The sequence below is a fragment of the Erpetoichthys calabaricus genome, chromosome 3 (assembly GCF_900747795.2).
Source record: "Erpetoichthys calabaricus chromosome 3, fErpCal1.3, whole genome shotgun sequence".
Classification (NCBI taxonomy): Eukaryota; Metazoa; Chordata; class Cladistia; order Polypteriformes; family Polypteridae; genus Erpetoichthys; species Erpetoichthys calabaricus.
Window position 1 is genome coordinate 42666165 of NC_041396.2, and position 21709 is coordinate 42687873.

General features: G+C 38.9%; 1 protein-coding gene across 2 annotated transcripts in view; it reads left to right on the forward strand.

Annotated features, from left to right (window-relative positions):
• Positions 1 to 486: 486 nt before the first annotated feature.
• The window catches only part of ikbke (inhibitor of nuclear factor kappa B kinase subunit epsilon), a 73220-nt gene continuing 51997 nt past the window's right edge, over positions 487 to 21709 (forward strand). Inside the window, exons 1-3 of one of the 2 annotated variants that reach the window (XM_028796693.2) lie at positions 487 to 668; positions 18651 to 18777; positions 19150 to 19290. In XM_028796693.2, the coding sequence (XP_028652526.1) occupies positions 18670 to 18777; positions 19150 to 19290 (249 nt within the window). In that variant the 5' untranslated portion in view covers positions 487 to 668; positions 18651 to 18669. The remainder of the gene's footprint in view (positions 669 to 18650; positions 18778 to 19149; positions 19291 to 21709) is intronic. The other variant, XM_051924559.1, reaches the window with a different exon arrangement.

A 21709-nucleotide genomic window follows, 5' to 3' on the forward strand; every position in this document is an offset into this window, starting at 1 on the left:
TTATCCCAGCGTTTACCTGTGACTTATCTGACATCTGGGTTGTCGTGCACGTGTATTCTGTTGTTAACAATGTGATTGGCGAAATATAAAATAAAATTTAATTACACTGCCTCCGTGCTCTTCCGTGTCCTTGAATCCTTTTTCGTCGGTAACGAAAAAACCAAATTATCCACGTCTAGATACCATTGTTGATGCGGGATCACTGTCAACTTTTGGCTGTGTGCAGCCAGCAAGTTCATATCTGAAAATTAAACGGGGTGTGTTAAAGGGGTTGCCCTTTTCCTATTTCTTCACAGAGATGGAAGTCTGCTACTGAGAGTTTGGCTCAACGGCGTTGCTCGATGGCGAGAAGCGCCGTACCGACACTCCCTTTACAGCTTGGCGCCCTCCTCTCTGATAGCCCCGCCCCCTAAACGATAAACGCTGAACAGAGGCGGGGCTTGTTTGAGACGAGAAGCAAACCAGTGAAACAGAAAGGGAGGTGCTGGCCCTTTAAGTTGTGCTTCACGTCCCACAACGAGGAAGTGCAGTCGCACAACTGAAAGTTATTTTCTCAGTTCCTGTCTTCTGTTAAACAAGATCCTCGTATCCAATAGAGGTTCGCTCAGGGCCTCTGAAAAGAAAACGAAGCAGGAGATGATCGGAGTCCGCAAAGCTCCTGTATAGCGGTAACCCTAACTTTAAATCCTAAACTTCGGGAAAGGTGGGGGTGACGGAATAAGACGACTTGCTGCTTTAGATAGATCGGAAGTAAACATTTCCAGTACAATAAGAATACACGAAAACTTACGAAGATGGTGTCTTAAAAACCTATTTGCACAAATCTCATTTTTCACTATGCGAATTTATCTGTGGTCGGTAGTCTGGTAATCCGTATAATTCAAAACTGAAGAAGAACTGGGCGACGAAATTTGTAATCTTCCAGTGGCAAGCAGTCAGGTTATTGTTCGATTGATGGTTTATTGTTACAATCCTGTACACATCGCACCACTCTATGTTAGAGTAGATTTTTTTTGTAAGTAAGGTGATGCTAATAAATGATGCGTGTATTGTGTCCACGCCATCGGTAACACTGGCTGTGGTTCAGAAAGATCGATCCCAGGGTCCCCGTTTTCCATCCAATCGCAAAATTAAGGACCGATTCCAGTTAATTAAATTCTCATATTGTTCATTTAATAAGTTGTATTTTTTTCAGCTCTAATTCTGTAGTTATAAATATTCCTTATTTTTATTAATTTCAAATTGATATTTGAAATTAAGAAAGCTTTTTTTTTTGTTAAAATGCACATCATAATGAACGGGTTTAGTGTAATTTACAATTGTGTTCTTCTAAGTAAGCAAATTACGCAAAGCTGGCGTTCAACAGCCGACCTGAGTGGGCGAGATGAGGCATAGGGCCTCTCATGTGCCTCCATATGTATAGGTGCTGACCCATTGACTACTCTGTAGGTAAGTATTAAGGACTGCATCTTAGTACATGCTGCTACTCGGAGCCAATGTAGTGGTTAGAAAAAAAGAATGGCTTGTGTCCGCCTCGGCTGTTTGACACCGGACGTGCTGCTGAATTTTCAGTTATCTGCATCAGCTTGGTGACACATGCTGGTACTCCTCCAGTATAGAGTTGCTGTAGTCCAGATGTGAGAAGAAGTAAAGACTTGTGCTTTATACCTCAATAACCTTAATAAGTATTTTGAGTATACATACATACATATATATATTATAATGATATGCTGTTTAGGCTTCATCACATGTGCAACTAGAGACAAAAAAAGCAGGTAATAAGGGGTAACAAAGCCAAGGCACACAAAAGAAGAAGGTGACATAAGGTGTAAAAATGTTTCTATTAGAGAAGATGCAGTATATATTCTAGTTAATAAAGATGATAGAAATTTAAAGAGTAACATGAACAGTCCACTTAAAGGTTAGAATTGACATTTGGTGGAAAACTAACTGAAACTAAAACCCAAGAGACCCCAGGGGTTGAGAAACTCTTGCTTTGTGCCTCGGTTAAGTTAGTGTTATCACTGCTTTCAGTCACATTAACATTTGTACATTAAATGAAACCCAGATTTCTATGATTTTTTTTGTTTTATTATTTTTACTGATTAGTTACTTAACACCTGTGTAAAATTAATCTTTTATTTCTTCACTGGAGTGCGGTTGCTTCAAATTGTTCATAGTGTTTCAGTTAAAGAAGCCTTTTATAGACTTGCAGAACTTGGAATGTTCTTTTGATTGTATACACATGGCTACAGCTGCTTCTGTGAAGCATTTACATATTTCACCGGAGTCATTTTGGGTTTTGCCTGCATTTTTTTTTTAACTTTATTCCCAATAGTTTAAGGATACGCTGTGTGTTTGGTGACACAAAAATGAACAGATATGTTTGTGCCCTAGTGATTTTCTAGCATCCTGTATGGTGCTTATTCCTGCAGACTGCTAACTGCATTCAGACACTTGTTCACCATGCACACCTTTTTTTTTCATTTGTCAGGTATTTTCATTTCCTTTTTTTCATTTGTCAAGTAATGGTATTTATTGTATATTGTAATTTTAATAGCATACTCCATCGTAAGGTGCTATTTAGAGTAAACATTATTACTTTACATTATCATACAGGCAAATAAATACCTGAATAGAATAAACCTAAAACTATGTGAAAACAAGAATGCAGTTTTAACTCCAAAAATAAAGCAAATAAATAAATGGAGCAGCTAAATCACAATAAAGAGTGGTATGAGCCATATGAAAGAGTCCTAAACAAATCTTGAAATCTCAGAAGAGATTGGTCTTCAGTTTTGAGCCCAGCAGATTTCTGCAGAGAAAGGGTTATAAGTGAGTGTTCATCAAGACCTGATCAGTCAGGTGTTTTGTTTGGTGAACGCTGCCTCAAAATATCTGTCACAGCCACATAGAGTGTAAGGGGTATTCAGCTTGCGCCTTCTCCCTCATGTCTGTATGTGTTTTTATTTAGCATACTCTGATTTTCTACACTCATTCCAAAGACTTGTGTGTTAGTTTAACTGTAACTCTAAATTAGGGTTGTGCAAGTAAATATTGGTTTGTGTGTAAGGGTTTGCATCCTGTTTAGGGTTGGTTCCTGCCTTACTGCTGACACACCAGGGATAGGTTCTTGTCCCCATCACCCAGACTGGGTTTGAAAATTGACAGATTGATGAAGCTGGAAGTTTTGTTAAGTTAAATCTCTATTTATTATTCTCCTAATTGTGTCCATTTTCTTGAACTTTGATTTAATTAAGCATAATGTGAGCATTCTTCATTTAAAAGGCATATTCTGCATATTAAAATAAATTCACTGACTTTTTTGTTTCATGATATGTTTTTTGGCTAATAAATTATGCTTTGCATATAAAATACTAGCCGTCCCCCGTGGCTCTGCCCATGTAGTAGTGAAACAGGACAAACTTTAAAAATCAATAAAGAAATAGGCATCACTAGCTAAGTGGAGATAAGGTATCCTCCAAAATGTGGTGAGAGGTGCACTGATTCGAACGGAGGCTGGCGCGTCAGTGAAGAGGGCCTCACCCAGCTCCTCACTTCTGACGTCACGCTTCCCTCTCCCCTCAGCCTGCAGCCTCCAACTCAGATTAGTGCGAATTAATCGCTGCTGTAAGTGAACTATGATACCTAGCACGATGAGAGAAGTCACAAAATCAACCGGAATGTTCAAGCAAATTCTAGAAAAAAACCTGATCTAAATCCGTTAAGAACAGACAGACAGACAGACGTTGGATTTTATATATATGTGTGTGTGTGTGTGTGTATATATATATATATATATATATATATATATATATGTGTGTGGTGTACGGAGTGGTGCGGTGGTAATGCTGCTGCCTTTCGGAAGAAGACGACTGGGGTTTTTGTTCCAGCTGCGTGGAGTTTTCAAGTTATCCCCCTGGGTTTCCTCCAGGTACTCTTTATTTCCTCAAACAGTCCAAAGACATAAGTTTAGGTGGATTGGTGACCCTAAATTTACTCTAGTGGGTGTGTGTGTGTGTGTTCACCCTGCGATGGACTGGCGCACTGTTTATGTTGTGCCCAGTGCATGCTGGGAAAGGCTTCAACTTTCTCACAACTCTGCTTTGGATACTCAAGTTTAGCGAATGGATGGATGAAGGACAAATTGGTTTAAGAAAATGCAAGGCCCATCAACACTGGTATTGACGTGAGCTTTGTGAATTTTTGAGCTAGCACTTATGGGATGATTGTACCACAGTACTTAATGTGTCGCTTTGAGTATTACAAGCATGCCCAGTGTTTCATTTCAATAGTCCTAAACTGCTCACATCATTTGAATGTAAGCTTTTAATACTGGTATTGTTGTTTTGTATTTGTTGTTACATTTTTATATTGCAACACATTAACGTAAAGACAGCAAAAGCCAATGTAACATTATTTTAAGTGATGTTAAATGCAGAAAACCATTTTAAAATATTTATTATCACCAATTACTGTACTATTCCAAAAGATGGAAATTAATTTATTCAGTTGAAGGTAAATGACAAAAAAAATCTAGTAGATAATAATGAGTAGAACATGTAGAGTAAGCTGCAGAAATACTTGATAATTTCATTCAGTTTCTTCAGTTTATTTATTGTAATATTCCTTTTTATTAACTATTTACCATTAAGTGTTTTAATTATTAAATTTACAAATGATTCATCACGTTTTTATTTTGGATTCTAAGATTCTGTTATTTCTTAAGGCAATTAAACTGAAATCATATTACAGACCTCAAATAGGATATTTGTTTTGGTTTGAGGGCTACAAGTGTCAAAGATATTTGAAAAAACTGCAAATAGTCTGCTTGTTGCTTTAATCTAATTATGTGCTGCAGCTTAACTTTGTCTTGACTAAAGTCTTGAGTGTTTCTAAAACCAAATATTGGAAGAAAAGAAAGAACACTTTGAAAAATCATTTTAAATTTTGTATAGTCTGACTGAAGAGAGGTGTGTAAAGGGACAATTTCGATTTTTGTTAGATCATGTTTCAGAAATTGATTAATAGGGTATTTAATTAACTGTTGACTACCATTCACTATCTGAAAATCTTATTGGAGGGTCATGTTGCCAATGCAGGCTCAGGCTACATCTGCACTACTACTACTTTAATACTTTTAAACAAAAATGATCTCCATGCACACCAGTGTTTTTTATAAACGTATCTTTGTCCACACTAAAATAGCCAATAATGCATACAACTTAGATGTTCACCTATACTGGGCATACACGCATTGGTTTCAAAATTCTTGAAGGGGTGATGATGCTGCCAACAACTGATTTTTTTCACAGAATTGTAGCAGCTGGTAAATTATTTGCCTTTTGAACATGAGTGCAACACTCAAACTATACAACGCTATTTAGTTGCGTACAATTAAGCAATACAAGTGCCATGGGAAGCAACCCATCTGTGTCCACTATGTTGGAATACGGTTTTCTTCTGTGAAGGGTAACCAATCAGGCAATAAGCATGATCAAATCAGAGAAGGTCCCATAATAAGCATGTACCAATCAGAGTGAGATTGGGGTCTGCGTGTTCACCTGTCCATATTACAATGCTGAGGCTGTGAAGTACTGTATATGGCTGTGGATAGCGTTTTCAAAAGTATCTTGTTTTTGGAGGATTGGAAATGCCGGAGTAGTGTGGAGGAAAGGCAAAAACTGAGACTAATGTCTGCATTTTTAAATGAAAACATAGCGGTGTGAATGGGGCTCCAGATTATTTAGAGCACATACTTCTGAAATAGTTTTATAGCTTCAAGATATTGTCTAAAAAACCTTTATTGCAGCTGCAAAGTTTTACTAAAGGAAGATTAGGAACATTGTCCTGGTTTCTTTTAGCAAAGTCTTTAACTTGCAGCTAATCGAAAAATTAATTCAACAAAAGGTTATGCATTTGAGGCATGGTTGTTGATATAAAAATATCAGAAGGATTTACATTTTTTCCAGTATTAATTATATCAGAATTTATAAGAAAATCCTTGACCAATGTATAAGATCTTGATTAGCACATTCCATTAGGTTGCCAAATACATCTTTACATTGTTGTCTAGTTATGATTCTCAGGTATGTCAATTGCTGTGAGACAGTTTTGCGAAAATGATCAAATTTAGCCTGATATGCAAGGCTATTCATAGATAATAATAGGCTCTTATCAGAACCAGAATCTTAATTTTAAACCATCAATATTTGTAGAACTCCTTCTGGTTCCACATTCTAAATGCATCTGAATATATTTTTTTTTCTCAAAACTGCAGCATCTGGGTTGGAGTAAAATAGTTTAATCCATGTAGATCTATTTGTCCCAAACACATATTTGCATAATGCAATGAGTAAGTAACCCCACTCAACTATATCAGAGTTTTGTTTTTTTTTTGCATCCAGAGATAGGGAGACCTGAGGGAGTTCCATTTTGCTGAGATGTGTATTTCATTAACATATTTTAGAAATATGAAAGTAATCGTCTGTCTAACAAAACCAGTTTGACCTTGTGACATAATATAAAGAAGCACTTCCTTTGTTCTACTTGTGGGAAGTTTGGCCAGAATCCTAATATCAGTGTTTAGTAGGGAAATTGGTCTGTAGAAACTATATTTTAAAAGGATTGTATTGGGAGAAGGATGCTAAGGATAGAGTTGCCAGGCAAGAGAACAGAGGAAGGCCCAAGAGAAGGTTTATGGATGTGGTGAGAGAGGACATGCAGGTGATGAGTGTAACAGAACAAGATGCAGAGGACAAAGATATGGAAGAAGATGATCTGCTGTGGCGACCCCTAACGGGAACAGCCGAAAGAAGAAGAAGTGTTTTTCTTAGGAACAACAGAAACAGATTCCTGAATTAATGTTTTAGATTTTTCTGGTTTGGTTTCATTGGACATGGATAACATTAGTGAGCCTAATTTAACAGAATTGTTTTTTTTCTTCCTCATGAATGTCTGCTGGATAGCTGTTTGGGCTAGTGACTTTTTTGTTTGTTCAAGCAGCATTCAAGATTCCAAAGAGTATTAACTTGAGATGGATTAAATATTGTAATTATCTGGAAAACATAATACCTGAAATCTTTAAAGATTTCTTAAATTAGGTATTTATTTCCCATGTTCAGTAACATTGGTTTGGATGACATTGTTTTCTAGGATAGAGATTCATACTTTTTTTGTATTTGTTGGTGGGCAATTTTGCCTATTTATCCTCTGTTTTAAAGATTTATTAATTCTGTCTCTTTTCTGGTTTACAATTATTTTTGTCAGAAATGTAATACATTGTAGATACCTTCTAAGGGCTCGTTTACACTTCACGCTCAGAACGCGTACGCTCCCGCATCATGGCTGCCACGCGTTCCCAGCGTTCATTTGATGCGTCCTCTGAGCAGGTCCTCAGAAATTAACGCGACGCGTGCGTGAGTTGCAGTACCAGCAAAAAGTCAGGAGGCGCAGTGTGCTAAAAGTTGGAATGTAACGTTTGAGCCTCTGTTTACTATCTACATGTGACAGAAAGCGGCTTTGCGGATCCTACGAGATCGGTGTACGCGCTTCAATGTTTGATGTATGGTTCGATGTGGTGAAGCAAAATGCCGACATACAGATGTATTCGTGGTGCTTTTATATTCAAGTGTTGCATATTCCCGATCGTAATGACACGATACATTTTAAAGGTCTCACATACCATCTTCTGTGCCGTCTTTTTTTCCTAGGGCTTCCTCCAGTCCTGACAGAAGCAGATCGCCACACTGCACACATTAAATATATGATATTCCAACTCTCTACACATTTAGAATCCTTAGATTTATACTTGATATCACTTTCATGATGAAATGCATTAAAGTATGTATGTATCATTTTACAGATAATTCTGTAATTTCGTTTAAATAATGAATACTGTTAATAATTACACACATGGAGGTGACACGGTTGCGGAGCGGTAGCACTGCTGTCTTGCCGGGAGTCATGTCGCTGATATTCCCTGCCTGGAGTTTACATGTTTTCCTGCTGGGTTTCCTCAGTGTGCTCCGGTTTCCTTCCAAAAATATGCAGATTTGGTTACACTAAAATTACGCTAGTGTATGTGAGTGCTTGTATTCACCTTGCGATGAGCTGATGCCTTGTCCAGGGATTGTTTCTGCCTCGTGCCCAGTGCTAGCTGAAATGAACAAATCCCTGGACTGATGGATTTAATCATTAAACATCCTTTTCAGAGATATTGCGTGTCATTGGAAATTTAATGGGTGTTCCAGGCAATTCACAACACAGCGAGGCCGAACCCGTTCTCACCGTGATAATATCTCGTTCTGCCACCTGGTGGATTCCTCCAGATTTACGCAAAGTACATGCGCAAGTATAAACACTACAACACTTGCGTAGCAGGAGCGTCCGCTGCAGCATGCGTCGCGTGGCGTGAAGTATAAATCCGGCCTAACATGCTGTTAAGTGTTTCTCACAGATTTCAGTCAGATGTCTCTGGAGATACAACAGTTAAAAAAAAAAAAAAAAATCAGTTTTTGTAGAGACAGAAGTAGTAACGTATTTTTCAGCTTTCAATATTTCAGTCACCAGTTGTGAGATAAATTATTGTCTGAGGTAACAATGTTGTCATAACTAGAAGACTTGGCAGGGGGCACAAATTCCTATTAACTTCATTTTATGAAGAAACAGCCAGAGGGAGGGCCCCGTAGTGGTGATATCAGGGTGGCCCCACCTCCTGGACTTTCACCCATAAAGGACAGTGACATAAGTAAACCAAAGAGAAAGTATACAGTTAACCAATAATTGACAGAAATAACAAAAATATGAAAAACAATACAAAAAACAACAATAAAATACATAAATGTTAATACATAAAACCTAATCAGATAATTAGCACTCAAACTGCCATCTGTATATTTATCCTTCCATTATCTCAGCTTGCCTGTTCTTATACAGGTTCGTGTTGGGAGGTGTCGGAGACATTTCTGGTAGCCTCAAAGGATTAATCAACCCTGAATAGAATGCTTGCACACAGTGGATAATACTTACACAACACAGTCCCCTGTCTTCCACCAGTCCATCTGCCTCCACTCCTCTTCAGACTTTATCCTTTTCCTCCCGACTCAGGCCATTGAGTGGTGGTGACTGGCTCCATTTATAGGGCACCCAGAAGGACTCTAGGTGCCCAATGAGTTTCATCCAGACACTCTTCTGGGTGCGGCGGAAGTGTGGCCAAATAGGGCCCTGAAAATGTCCATGCACCCCCTGGTGGTGGCCACAGGCCCCAGCAGGGTTGACCTCCTAATCTCATGACCCATGGCCCTGCTGGAAACCAAGGGGGCAGCCTTCTGTTGAGAATCTGTCCTGAAAATGTTCTCTCCTCTGGTCCTTCCATACTCTGGGTGTCTCGGCCGGGTAACAGCTCCGGCCTTTTGCTACAGCATGGAAAACTTAACATGTTAATTTTTGCAATTAATGTGGTCTGTTTAACACATTAAAAAATACTATCACATCCAGGGCCAGCAACAAGGCAATCATCTCAGGCAGTGTTTTATCTGGGCAGCCTTTTCATGTAATTTATTATTATTTTTTTAATATTATGAAACAATAATACCAAAAAGTTAAGTGAGAACCTGAAGAATTAGATACACATCTAGTATTGAATGTATATACTACCTTTTGAGAACTAAAGTTTTATTTGAAAGTTTCAAATTACATGTTTCACAATGGCTTGCCGCATGTCAGTACGTGGTACTGGTATTCATTTCCTTGATTTATACATACTGACACAGGTGCAGGGAAGTGGGAAGAAGCGGGGTTTATTATAGTCCTGGAGCAATAGTAAAGAAAAGCAGCAAAGGTAAAAATTACTCTCTCTCTCTCTTTTTGTTCTTCATTTCACGTTTCTGTAAAAAGATCGAATCAATGTCATCCCATACATGAAAAATATGTTTTCTTTGTGTGTCACTATAAGCCTCTAGTACCTCTGTATTTAAGTTGCCTGTCTGCCAGGTGGCTTACTGCACTTCCTGCTCTTGTATAATGACAAAATTCTATGAAACAGAAGTGTGATGATTATCCTTACTCATTATTCCAGTTTGCAGTACATTTGCTAATTTATGCAAAGAACATAACCACTGCAAGCAAGATAGCTGCTACAGAGAACTTTTTTAGTGAGCCAGGAGCAGAGGTTTATAACCCAAAAAATTCCAAGGCACACCACTATTCTACCAACCACAAAAGCATTAAATCTATACACTTGCTAAATTGTCCGAAGGGGTGGGACTGTCAGAGACGCCGGTAAAAAAGCAGGTTGGGAGATTGGCGTTCACAGACACAGCACTTAGTGAGCACTTTGGACGCATTTTCCCAGCTGCATTGTCCCTTTGCACACTTATACATGCGGTCCTGTATGGCATACCTGGGTAGCTCTCATTGTACATCAGTTGAAAAACACTGGTTTAGAGTATAATTGTAAAGTCGTTGATGGTGATTAAACAGCTGATGATGGCATTTGCAGAGTTTTCACACAAGTGTTAATGTTTGCCCATTTAAGAGATGTGTATTTCAATTTATTCAGTCTTTAGCAGTCTACAGAAGTCTGGAAGTCTGCAGTTGTGTTGATTGTTTAATTTTACTTTGACATGTCTGTGCCTCATATTCCATACCAATTTGAGGAATAATACATTGGCCTCGTTTCCTTATTGCCTTATTTTCAACTTGCCTTTTAAGAAGGCATTTGATTTAATTTATGATACTTTGCTAATCTCTGAGGGGAAATTTTCTTTTCGCATGACATTTTGGGAGTCGGCCATTGTACAATGGCCCTGGAACAATTTGCAGGTTCGGGTCTTGTTCAAGGACACAACAGAGTAGGATCACTCATCCTTAGCCACAGAGCCACCACCACTATTCAAATTCAGGTGAACTTGCTCAAGTAGTATTGTGTTTAAAGGTCAGATTTCAGTTTATTGTTTAAGTTTAAGCTATGCCATTAAATTTTTAAAATTTCCTTTGTGTTCATTCTACATTAATTTTGTGATTTAGTGTATATTTAGCCAGGGAAGAGGAAAAGAGGAAGGCCTAAGCGAAGGTTTACAGATGTGGTGAGAGAGGACATGCAGGTGATTGGTGTAACAGAGCAGGATGCAGAGGACAGAAAAATATGGAAGAAGATGATCTGCTGTGGCGACCCCTAACGGGAGCAGCCAAAAGAAGAAGAAGTGTATACTGTATTTACTTCATAATTTATATTATGATTGCATGTTTTAATGTTAGATGTGATTAATCACGATTAATTCCATACAATTATGTGATTAAGGACTGGGAATTGATTTAAAACTTTTATGTGTTACAATATACCTGCCAAATAATACAAAGAGTACACGACACGTGTCTTGCCCTAATTGGGGCTCATTGTGTGTACACACCTTCGCTTCCCTTTCCAGGGAATGAACCTCGAATGTGAGTTGTGCTACGGTGGCTGGTTTGCTACTCGGCAGGGTGTAGATTGGAGTATTATATCCATTGATCTAATCGCGATGTGATTATTTGGATGGTTACCAACCAGGTAACAATTATGGCTGGTCGGCCAGTCGGCAGGTAGTACCTGCCAAGTTAATACAAAGAGTGCACGACACGTGTTTCACCCTAGTTTTGGCATGTACAAGTGCAGAAGTCTTTTTGACACTCCTAAGAATCGCTTGTTTGCAGTGATTACCTCCATAGTTTTTACAATCAAATATTGTGTTAAGGGTCCCATCATTTTTCTCCATGCCATTTTCATTTGTGTTATTATTAGTTAGTTTCAAGATATTTCAGAGACAATTGTGGTTTCATCTCTTTGTGGAAGGGTACCAACAAATTTGTCCATGTCTGTACTTGCCTATTTTAGGATGTTGAAGGAGAATGCATGCATTAATAGGGAGAATATTTAAAGAGTGCCTGAGTCACCAGTGAAACCTGGAAGTAGCTGGAAGGATGACCCAGTGTGGCCTTGTGCCACTCTATATGAAATATGATTTAAAAAAAAATTGATAAAAACACAAAGACAAAATAGTGGGCCCCTTTTTTCACCGTAATGTATGTAGTATATTAAAAACTAGGGCGGCACGGTGGCGCAGTGGTAGCGTTGCTGCCTCGCAGTGAGGAGACTTGGGTTCGCTTCCCAGGTCCTCCCTGCATGGAGTTTGCATGTTCTCCCCATGTCTGCATGAATTTCCTCCTGGTGCTCCGGTTTCCTCCTACAGTCCAAAGACATGCAGGTTAGGTGCATTGGCGATTCTAAATTGTCCCTAGTGTGTGCTTGGTGTGTGTGTGTGTGTGTGTGTGCGCGCGCACTCTGCAGTGGGCTGGCACCCAGCCTGGGATTTGTTCCTGCCTTGTGCCCTGTGTTGGCTGGAATTGGCTCCAGCAGACCCCCCCGAGACCCTGTAATTAGGATATAGCGGGTTGGATGATGGATGGATGGATATTAAAAATTGCTGTATTTTTTTTTTAATTCTTCATAGCTAGCTGAATTCTGAATTGCTGTGGGATCTCTCCTTTATCGTTGCTATCCACAGATCGTGAAATGGAGCTTTGTCTCCAAAAATTAGTTTTGTGAGAAGCTGTAGTTGTTATCATTGGCTCCGTTCACCTCATCATTAATGTCACCCTGTTCTGTGACATTATATAGGAAGAATACTGAAATCTGTGTTTTGTGTAATAAGGGGTCATAAAAACAGGATTAGGTTTATTTAACATGTAAGGGAAATTGACTTGAAAATAGCCCACATACTGAAGGGTAAATCTGGGTCAGGCATGCTTTGGAATTTTTTGATTCCCTCACGTCATCTGTTAGGCAGGAAGCTGACAGTTTCCTTTGTCATATTTTTAAAGTGCACTGCACTTCATAGTTGCTGATAAGAGGCTGTTCTTTATTTGTCATGTCACCTCATTATTACACTACTCATGTTTTGCTTCTTGTTTTATATTTTCCTGTTCTGCACGTTTTGATGAACTTTGTTCAGAGGTAATTTTGTATTCTAGGTAATAAGAATATTAAAGAAATATACCCACCCTTTAAAAAATATTTTAAAAATACAACTGTATTAACACCTTGCATAGGGATTTGCACTATTGCAAAATACTTTTAACACCTTTAATTTTCCCTTGGGGATTAATAAAGTATCTATCTATCTATCTATCTATCTATCTATCTATCTATCTATCTATCTATCTATCTATCTATCTATCTATCTATCTATCTATCAAAAAATAAGATGGCTATAAATGGATAAAATCGCCATCCAAAAGAAAACAATAGACAAGCTGCATTGGTATAACCTTATACGTTAGATAACAAATGTTACTAGAGTCGCCAGGAGAGCACTACTTAATCTATAACTGTTTGGTCTAAATGGTCCTACAGCTGCTGGTGTGAGATAAAAAAAATTAAGACAGATCAGCAGTTTTCTTAGGTTATTAATCACCATGATGGAGAACAAAACAGTTTTGAAGCTGAAATCTGCCAGTCATTAGAGAGCTAACTAGATACTGTTTAGGACCTTTAGAATACACAGAAAAGACTTTTTAAAGCTACTGTATATCCATCATATTACAAAAAGTGTAACAGCAGAGTTAGACAGTGAAGACAACCAGATAATGTAACAGGGGATCTAGATAATACAAAAAAGGATCCATGATGGATGTTAATGTCAGGCAATAATAGAAAAGTAGCCAGGTTTGAATTTTGCAAGTGATGGATCTTCAGAGAGATATGACATTTTCAGTATTGGGGCATTCCAGAGGCACATAAACTTCAGCCAGCAGCCATACCACTTTAGAAAAAGTAATCCACCTGAAGCTAAGCATGTTTGGGCTCAACCACACCACTGATGGGAGACCAACTAGTAAAAAATTGTTTTGGTGTTGGTGAGGTCAGTAGGAGGCACTTACTCCTGTGGTCTGTGTGTGGAATCTGATTCCCCAGTGCAGAGAAGGTGAGACTGTGTTGTAAAAATTATGTTGTCCTTCTGGTGAGACATAAAACTGAGGCACTGACTGTCTGTGGTCATAAAAGCTCCCTGGGTATATTTCAATAAGAGTAGGGCATTTCCAATGTCCTGCCAAAATTTCCCACCATGGCCTGGTCATTCTGGCCCCATAGTCATCTCTGCTAACTGTCTGTCTCAGCCCTTCACCACCTAATTCTAATATGAACATAGTGGCACAGGGATGGCAGCTGTTGCATCATCCAGGTGAATGCTATGCATTGGTTTAAATTGTAGTGGTTCCCTACTGTCTATGTAAAGCGCTTTGAGTAGATTAGGAAAGCATTCTATAGATGTAATTAATTATTTTTGTTATTCCCTTTGTTTTGAATAAGAATCTTTGCAACTACTATACATCATTGAAAGTTTAAGTAAAAGTTAATGTCCACAGAGTTTGCAGTTTTCAGAGGAAAACCTACGAACATATACATACATTATTTAACTATGTTCATTCATGCGATATCTACATACATACACAAGTTATGTTCCTTCATATTATTGACTATCCGTGCCCTGCGGCTCTTCCCACGTAGTAGTGAAACAGGACAGTGAGGAGGGCCCTGCCTGGCTCCCTACTCCTGATGTTACATTTCCCCCTCCCCTTGGCCCACAGCCTCTGTCTCGGATTAGTGCAAATGTATTGCTCTTGCAAGCGAACTATGATTCTTAGCACAATGAAAGAAGTCACAAAATCAACCGAAATGTTTAAGCAAATTCTAGAAAAAAACTCCATCTAAATCCGTGAAATAGTTCGCTAGCTACAGTATGTGCAGGTAAGGTACGTGCCCCAAGGCTAGAGCATGATTGAGGAGGGCCTCGCACCCCTCACCTTGCCCTGCTGCATGTCTTTTGGATTCGCGCAAATAAATCGGTGGCGCAAGCGAACTATGATACATAGTGCAGTGAGAGAAGTCGCAAAATCAATCAGAATGTTCAAGCAAATTTATAGAAAAACCTGATCTAAATCTGTTAAGTAGTTGTCTCGTGAAAAGCAGACAGGTACTCAGACAGACAGATCTGGAATATATATATATATATATATATATATATATTGTAATAAGGCGCTATATAGCGCCCGACCCGGCACAGACTAACGCAGAGGCACGTGTAAAACCGCAAAAGACTTTTATTTTCTCTTCGGCCGTGGGGCACGTCTTCCCCGTGTCCCACAGGCCCAACACAGTCCCAAAAGCACTGAACACTGACCAACAAAACACTCTTCTTCTGGCACCACCACTCCTCCCAGGCAACCTCGTCCTCTTCCTCCCGATTCTGCCTTTGGATTGGTGGTGGCTGGCCCCTTTTATAGCCCACCTGGAAGTGTTCCAGGTGCTTCACCACCTGGTCCCAATTGCACTTCCGGGTGGGGCTGAAGACTCGTCCATCCGGACTGTTGAATCCAGACAGCACCCCCCAGCTCCCAACCAGGCTGTGGAAGACTCCATCTCCCATGGAGCCCTGTAGGAGGTTGGGGAATCAACGTCGACCAGGGAGGCTGCCACCAAGCGTCCCGGGGGAGGTATTGAGTTGCCCATGGTTGCTCCCCCGGAACATATGCAGTAGGGGCGTCCCGGCCGGGCATGGGACCTGGCTGCCCGTCACAATATATATATATATATATATATATATATATATATATAATAGAGAGAGAGAGATGTAGCACATGCTGCATACAGACAGACCAATCAATGCTTGGTCCTTATTGAAAATATTCTAGCTGGAACCTATGCTTATGTCCTTTCAGGATTTCTACCTATACTTTTATCTTTAATCCTAATATTCCAGTGCTTTTCTATCCACAAATTACTGGGACACTTATTTGGAAGCATAGTTTTCAGTGACGCATGTTTAAAATGGGTGGATGTGTTGGCTCTTGGTAATGTGGTGTTTACCTGTTCCCCCTGTGTCTGTCTGGGTATTTGGATTTTCTGCCCACATCCTAAAGATGTGTGTTAGGTTAATTGGCAACTGTGTATTGGCTTGGTGTGAGTGTGGTGGAGTTTCTATGTACAGTATGTGTCCTGCAGTGAGCTGGCACATTTCCAAGGTTAGTTTCAATCTTGTGCTGCTGGGTCATCCACTGGCTCCTTCTGATCCTAATTTAGAAAATGGATGAGTGTGGAGATGCTATACAGTGGTTAAAGCTACTAACTGAGTTCAGTTCTATACATGGCCATTGTCTGTGTGGAGACTGCATGTCCTACACCAGTGTAACCTCTTTTATTGATTTTTTTGGTACCCCAGTTTTTTCGTACATCCCAGAGAGTTGATTGGTATGATTGATTTTCCTTTATTGTTCAGTTGCGACTGGTAGAAGGTGTGCAAGTATGGCCTGTGATGGACTGGTTTCAGGATAGGCTCTGCTTCCCTATGATACTGTATTCAACTAAGGAGATTAAGAAAATGGGTGTGAGTGGTCTGTCTTGGTTTTTCTGTATTTTCCCTATGAATATAAAGACTGACTAGCCGACACCCGCCATAGCATACGCCGGTGTAAGAATAGGAACAGAAAATGGTGAGAAAGGAATTCAGAAATCAAGAAGAAATAAATACTTCTTGAAAGATGCAGTGTGCACGTAGAATTTCCGGCCAAGCAGGATTACATGTGAAAGTGATAAATAAATCAGGCTTTCCGAATTTACGTACTATGGCCATGGTATCCTGATAGTTTTGTTGCATGTATCTTGGACTTCCTGCAAATGTGGACGGAATATGATCATTTTGCCTACACGTACGTTGTTGTTTTCAGCGTTTGCTTACAGTGCGTCTGATAGTCCTTTGTATTATTCCACGCGCAGATCTTGTTGATGTAATCTGAGATAGTTGAGACACGCGCCCTCTGTTTTAACATGCGCATCTACGGCGTACTGTTGGAATAGTTTGCCACTGGAGTGCAAAATACTAAATGTATTTCTCATTGCTAATCTGTACGTGTAAAATTGGCATTGAGTAAGCCTTATTTGCTTGGCGGTTCTTTTATCGGGAACATGTTGTAAATCTTTGTGCCAGCCAATGTCTCCATAAGGGAATAAAAGTGGGTAAACCATAGGATCGCAATTTATATTGATCATGGAAATCTGTTTACAGGAGTTGCCTATGGGATAGATGCAAATGTCCCTTTCTTTAGGTGGTTCACCATGTTCTCCGATGAAAATCGCTGCAACATCGGTGTGACATGTCGGGGCATTTTATTGTCGTAAATCCTGCCTAGGGTTTTCTTTGAAAACCATTCGTACAGATGCTGTTGGATTTGACTGAGCGATTTCATGCACGTGTTTGTATGATTTAGCGAAGGGGTTGATGGTTCTGAGCATGGAATCTAGCTGGAGAAGTAAATTTTTGCTGCATGCAGAGTTTGCTTTATTTTGTAAGTGTACTTCAGTAGCTTGCATTGTGTCAAAAACATACAACTGTCCATATCCTGGAGAGGTAGAAGTGTTAGCGTATAGTGGAGAGATTTGGTGATAAATTTGCCCGTGTATTTTAAAATAGTATGGTCCGTGGCTAGGAGGTTGAGGGATCTGTGCACCCATGGAAGCAAACGCTAAAGAATAGTTGTATTCTCAAATGTGTTCACGATAATTTTTAGCTTCTGATGTTTGCTGTGTAAGAAGCTGTTGTAAAGTCACAGGTGGCTCCCGCAAAGGTGGTAAAGCTACTTTACCGTTGTGGCAGCACCTTGAGTATTTGTTGGCTGTATTACGCTCATAGTGCATGACATGGAAGAGGACGAATAGGAATCGAGAAATGCCATGTCGGCGGGACTGGTTTTGAAGTGGAAGCAGGACGAACCAGAAGAGAAATATATATAAGAGATGGCAGATAATTTCTTCCTGGATTTCTATACCTGCTATTCTTTTGTAGTATTGCCAAGGATTGAATAAGACTACTCACAAAATATGGAAAAATCTATACACAAATTTAGACATCCGTATCTGCTTTTGTAGTCATGTAATTAGCAGTGGTTTATCGATATGACAGTAAAAACAGAATGTGTTAATCTTAAAGCTTGCATGGTAACCATATCATTAATTAAAACTTGCTTGAAAAACCAGTAGTACAAAATATTTTGAAATCCAAAGAATCCAGGTTATGTCCTGGAGCCCAAAACCCATTCCAACAGCACTAGGTACAAAGCAGTAAAAAACCCTGGATAGAGTGCGATAAAAAGTAATATTAGGATTCACACAATTTCATTCCCATTTACTTATGAAAATATTGCCTGATTTGTTAAAATTTGCTAAGGTGTTTCTTTTTTTTGAATTGTGTTTATTTGCCTTTAACACATCTTTTCAGGAGTGAGTATGTATAGTTCCATTCTGTCTTTCCCAGAACTGTGATTGGCCAGGATTTCAAACTTTTCATCTTTCAAAGAGAAGAGATATTTTCTGGTCTTCACGCTCTGTGTCTGCTTAGGGCCTGATGCAATAGAGGAGAGTTTGTGCTTAGTCCAAGGTTTTAAATTATGAAAAAGGAACAGCACATGGGTAGAAAATTTCTCTGCCTTGAGTTTCTTCTTTTCTGTCTCTAAAGTGAATCACTATGTGAAATCTAATTTTATTGCCAATATATTTGTTTGCTGGTGCTGTATTTTTTATTAAGTGCCACTACCCTTTTTATCTCTTATCTTTGCAGCAGGTAGAGTGTAAGTGAGATGGCTGTCCGAGAGAAAATTTTGCTGAGTACAGCTAGTTACCTGTGGTCACTTGATGATGTTCTTGGTCAAGGAGCAACTGCAACTGTCTATAAAGCCAGGAACAAGGTTGGCCCCTTCTTTCTTTCTGTTACCTTATTTTAATAATTTCTATTGTTTGTTAATTGGTCAATGCTTTAGTATATATAGTATCTTTAATTGTGTGCATTTTACAAAACAAAATACATTACTCTTCATTTTTATGTGATGATCTTTAGATGTGGATCCCAAAATTTTATCCTGGAACATCTCTGTGTTTTACTATAAAGTTCTACAGTCATAATATACGTTTCTATGGCCTGTCACTTAAACTGTGTAAAGTGTACTCTGTGGTTAAAATGATAATGTCTTCACATTTTTTTTTCCATTTCTTGTTCTCTTAGCCAAGTTACCTATTTTTTTTCTAAATCTGCCCTAATTTTATTTTTGTATTTACTCCAGAAATCAGGGGAGCTGGTAGCGGTAAAAGTGTTCAACCCAGTTAGTTACCTGCGGCCTTATGAAGTCCAAATGAGGGAGTTTGAAATGCTTCGTAAGCTGAATCACGTCAATATTGTGAAGCTTTTCACACTGGAGGAGGTGGTGAGTGCAGTATATTACTTTAGTAATGGATCTGTAAGGACAGGAGTGGTGGGGATTTCCTCCTCCAAGATCCATTGATCTATTCTTTGTGTAGACCTTTTGGTTGGTTGATCAGTTCACTTCCTAGGCCCTATCCACACTAGTATCTTTTCATATTAAACCACAGACAAAGTCACCATTTTCGTCTTTTGTCCACACTACCCCGGCATTTTCAAACCCCGAAAAACACGCACCACCACAAAACATAAACCTCTGAAAACACTCACCATAGTCATATACACTACTCCACACTTCATTGTGGGCAGGCAAAAGCTCAAGTTCTCTCGAAATTGCAGTCTAATTGCGATCTGAATTGTTTGTGCTTATTACCTGGCTCATCCCTACTTGGATCCTTTAAGGAAAAAAACATATTCTAAAATAATGGACATAGAAGAGTTAATTTCATTGTGCTTATTTTGCAGCTTCCCTGTTTGCACTTACGCTCGCAAGAATATAAGTCAGCAATACGAAAGCACAATGCAGTAAAGTGAAAATATAGAATCATGTGTGCATTTATTTATTTGTACTGTATGTTTATTTTCTCTTTTTAGTCAGTTTTACAGATGTTACTTGGTATAAGGTGTGGTCTGATTGCTGTCAACTGCTTATAATCCGTCCTCTTGCAAATGAACATAGAGCTGATAACTCTTTTTTGTGTGTGTTTCTGTAGCATTTGCAGTGTGTTTTATTTAGTGACAACAAAACTGTCATAAAACTGTCAACAGTTCTGAAGACTATTACATTCAACCGTAATCGGCACATTAAAGTGACATGGGGGCAATTTGTTGCAGCTCTTTAAAGAATTTTTCTTTTAGTATACCATGTAATTAAAACATCTGTAAGTTTTCATTACCGTGAAGATAGAAGTCCTATATTTGAACAAGCAAGCAGCTGGCCCTAAAATTTGACATATTTAGCCTGAGCTATTAATTCTGCCACAATCAGATTTTTCTTCACCAAATTTCATTCATTTGATAAGATTCACAAGGTAAGTGGTTGTTAATGAATAACATGGGCAAGATTTGTCTACATGCATCATCGTTGTGGGACTGAAAAAAAAATGGCAAGAAATACTGCACTCTCCATTGTGTCTCAGAAGGGATAATGGGGAGTGACAATTTATTTTGTTTTCCTATTGTGTTTTTCTCCACCAGTGTCGTCTTCTTCTTTCGGCTGCTCCCATTAGGGGTTGCCACAGCGGATCATCTTCTTCTATATCTTTCTGCCAAGGTTATATTTACCACATTCGTTCAGGTGGACAATTTTTATGTATGAAGTCATTAAATCCCCATCTCCCAAATAAAGGGGTAAACACACCAGAGAAGCATTTAATATTCACTCCTCCTTCAACTATAAGAAAAATGCTAAATGTATTAGAGACCTTCTTCAGCTGGTGCTAACATACTGTAGTTTCCTTAACTTTGTTGTTGCAGTAGACTCTGGGTGTCAAACTCAGATCTTGGGGGGCCACGGTAGCTGCTGTTTTTTGTTTCAGCCACTTCCTTATTCGTGACCAATTACTGCTGCTACCTGAACAGATACATTTTAGCTTAATTTTAATACTTTTTTAAGACTCTGATCTCCTAATGGTTTCCTTTTCCCTTAACTTGTAGACAAAATGAAATGCAACAAAAATGAGACGTTACATGAGCCAGCTAGGTGTTATTTCACAGTTTGTATGTTTTGTTGTCAATCCTGTAATTTTAAAAAATGGTTGAAATGTGGCAAGCATTAATACGTATGACATAGGGATAATTCAGTGGTTATTTTTTATCTTGGTTTTTAAGGTTTTTCTCTTTCATTTAGCTTTTCAGGTGTCACATTCCGATTATTTGATCCATTATTTATTAATGAACATACATGGATTATCTTTAAATAATATACAGTCATGGCCAAAATTATCAGCACCCCTGGAATTTTCCCAGAAAATGCACCATTTCTCCCAGGAAATTGTTGCAATTACAAATGTTTTGGTATACACATGTTTATTTCCTTTATGTGCATTGGAACAACACAAAAAAAACAGAGAAAAAAAGCCAAATCTGACATCATTTCGCACAAAACTCAACAACCGGGCTGGACAAAATTATTGGCACCCTCAACTTAATATTTGGTTGCACGCCCTTTGGAAAAAATAACTGAAATGAAGCGCTTCCTATAACCATCAACAAGCTTGTTACACCTCTCAACGGGAATTTCCGACCACTCTTCTTTTGCAAACTGCTCTAGGTCTCTCAGATTTGAAGGGCGCCTACTCCCAACAGCAATTTTGAGATCTCTCCATAAGTGTTCAATCGGGTTTAGATCCGGACTTATTGCTGGCCACTTCAGAACTCTCCAGCGCTTTGTGTTCAACCATTTCTGGGTGCTTTTAGAGGTA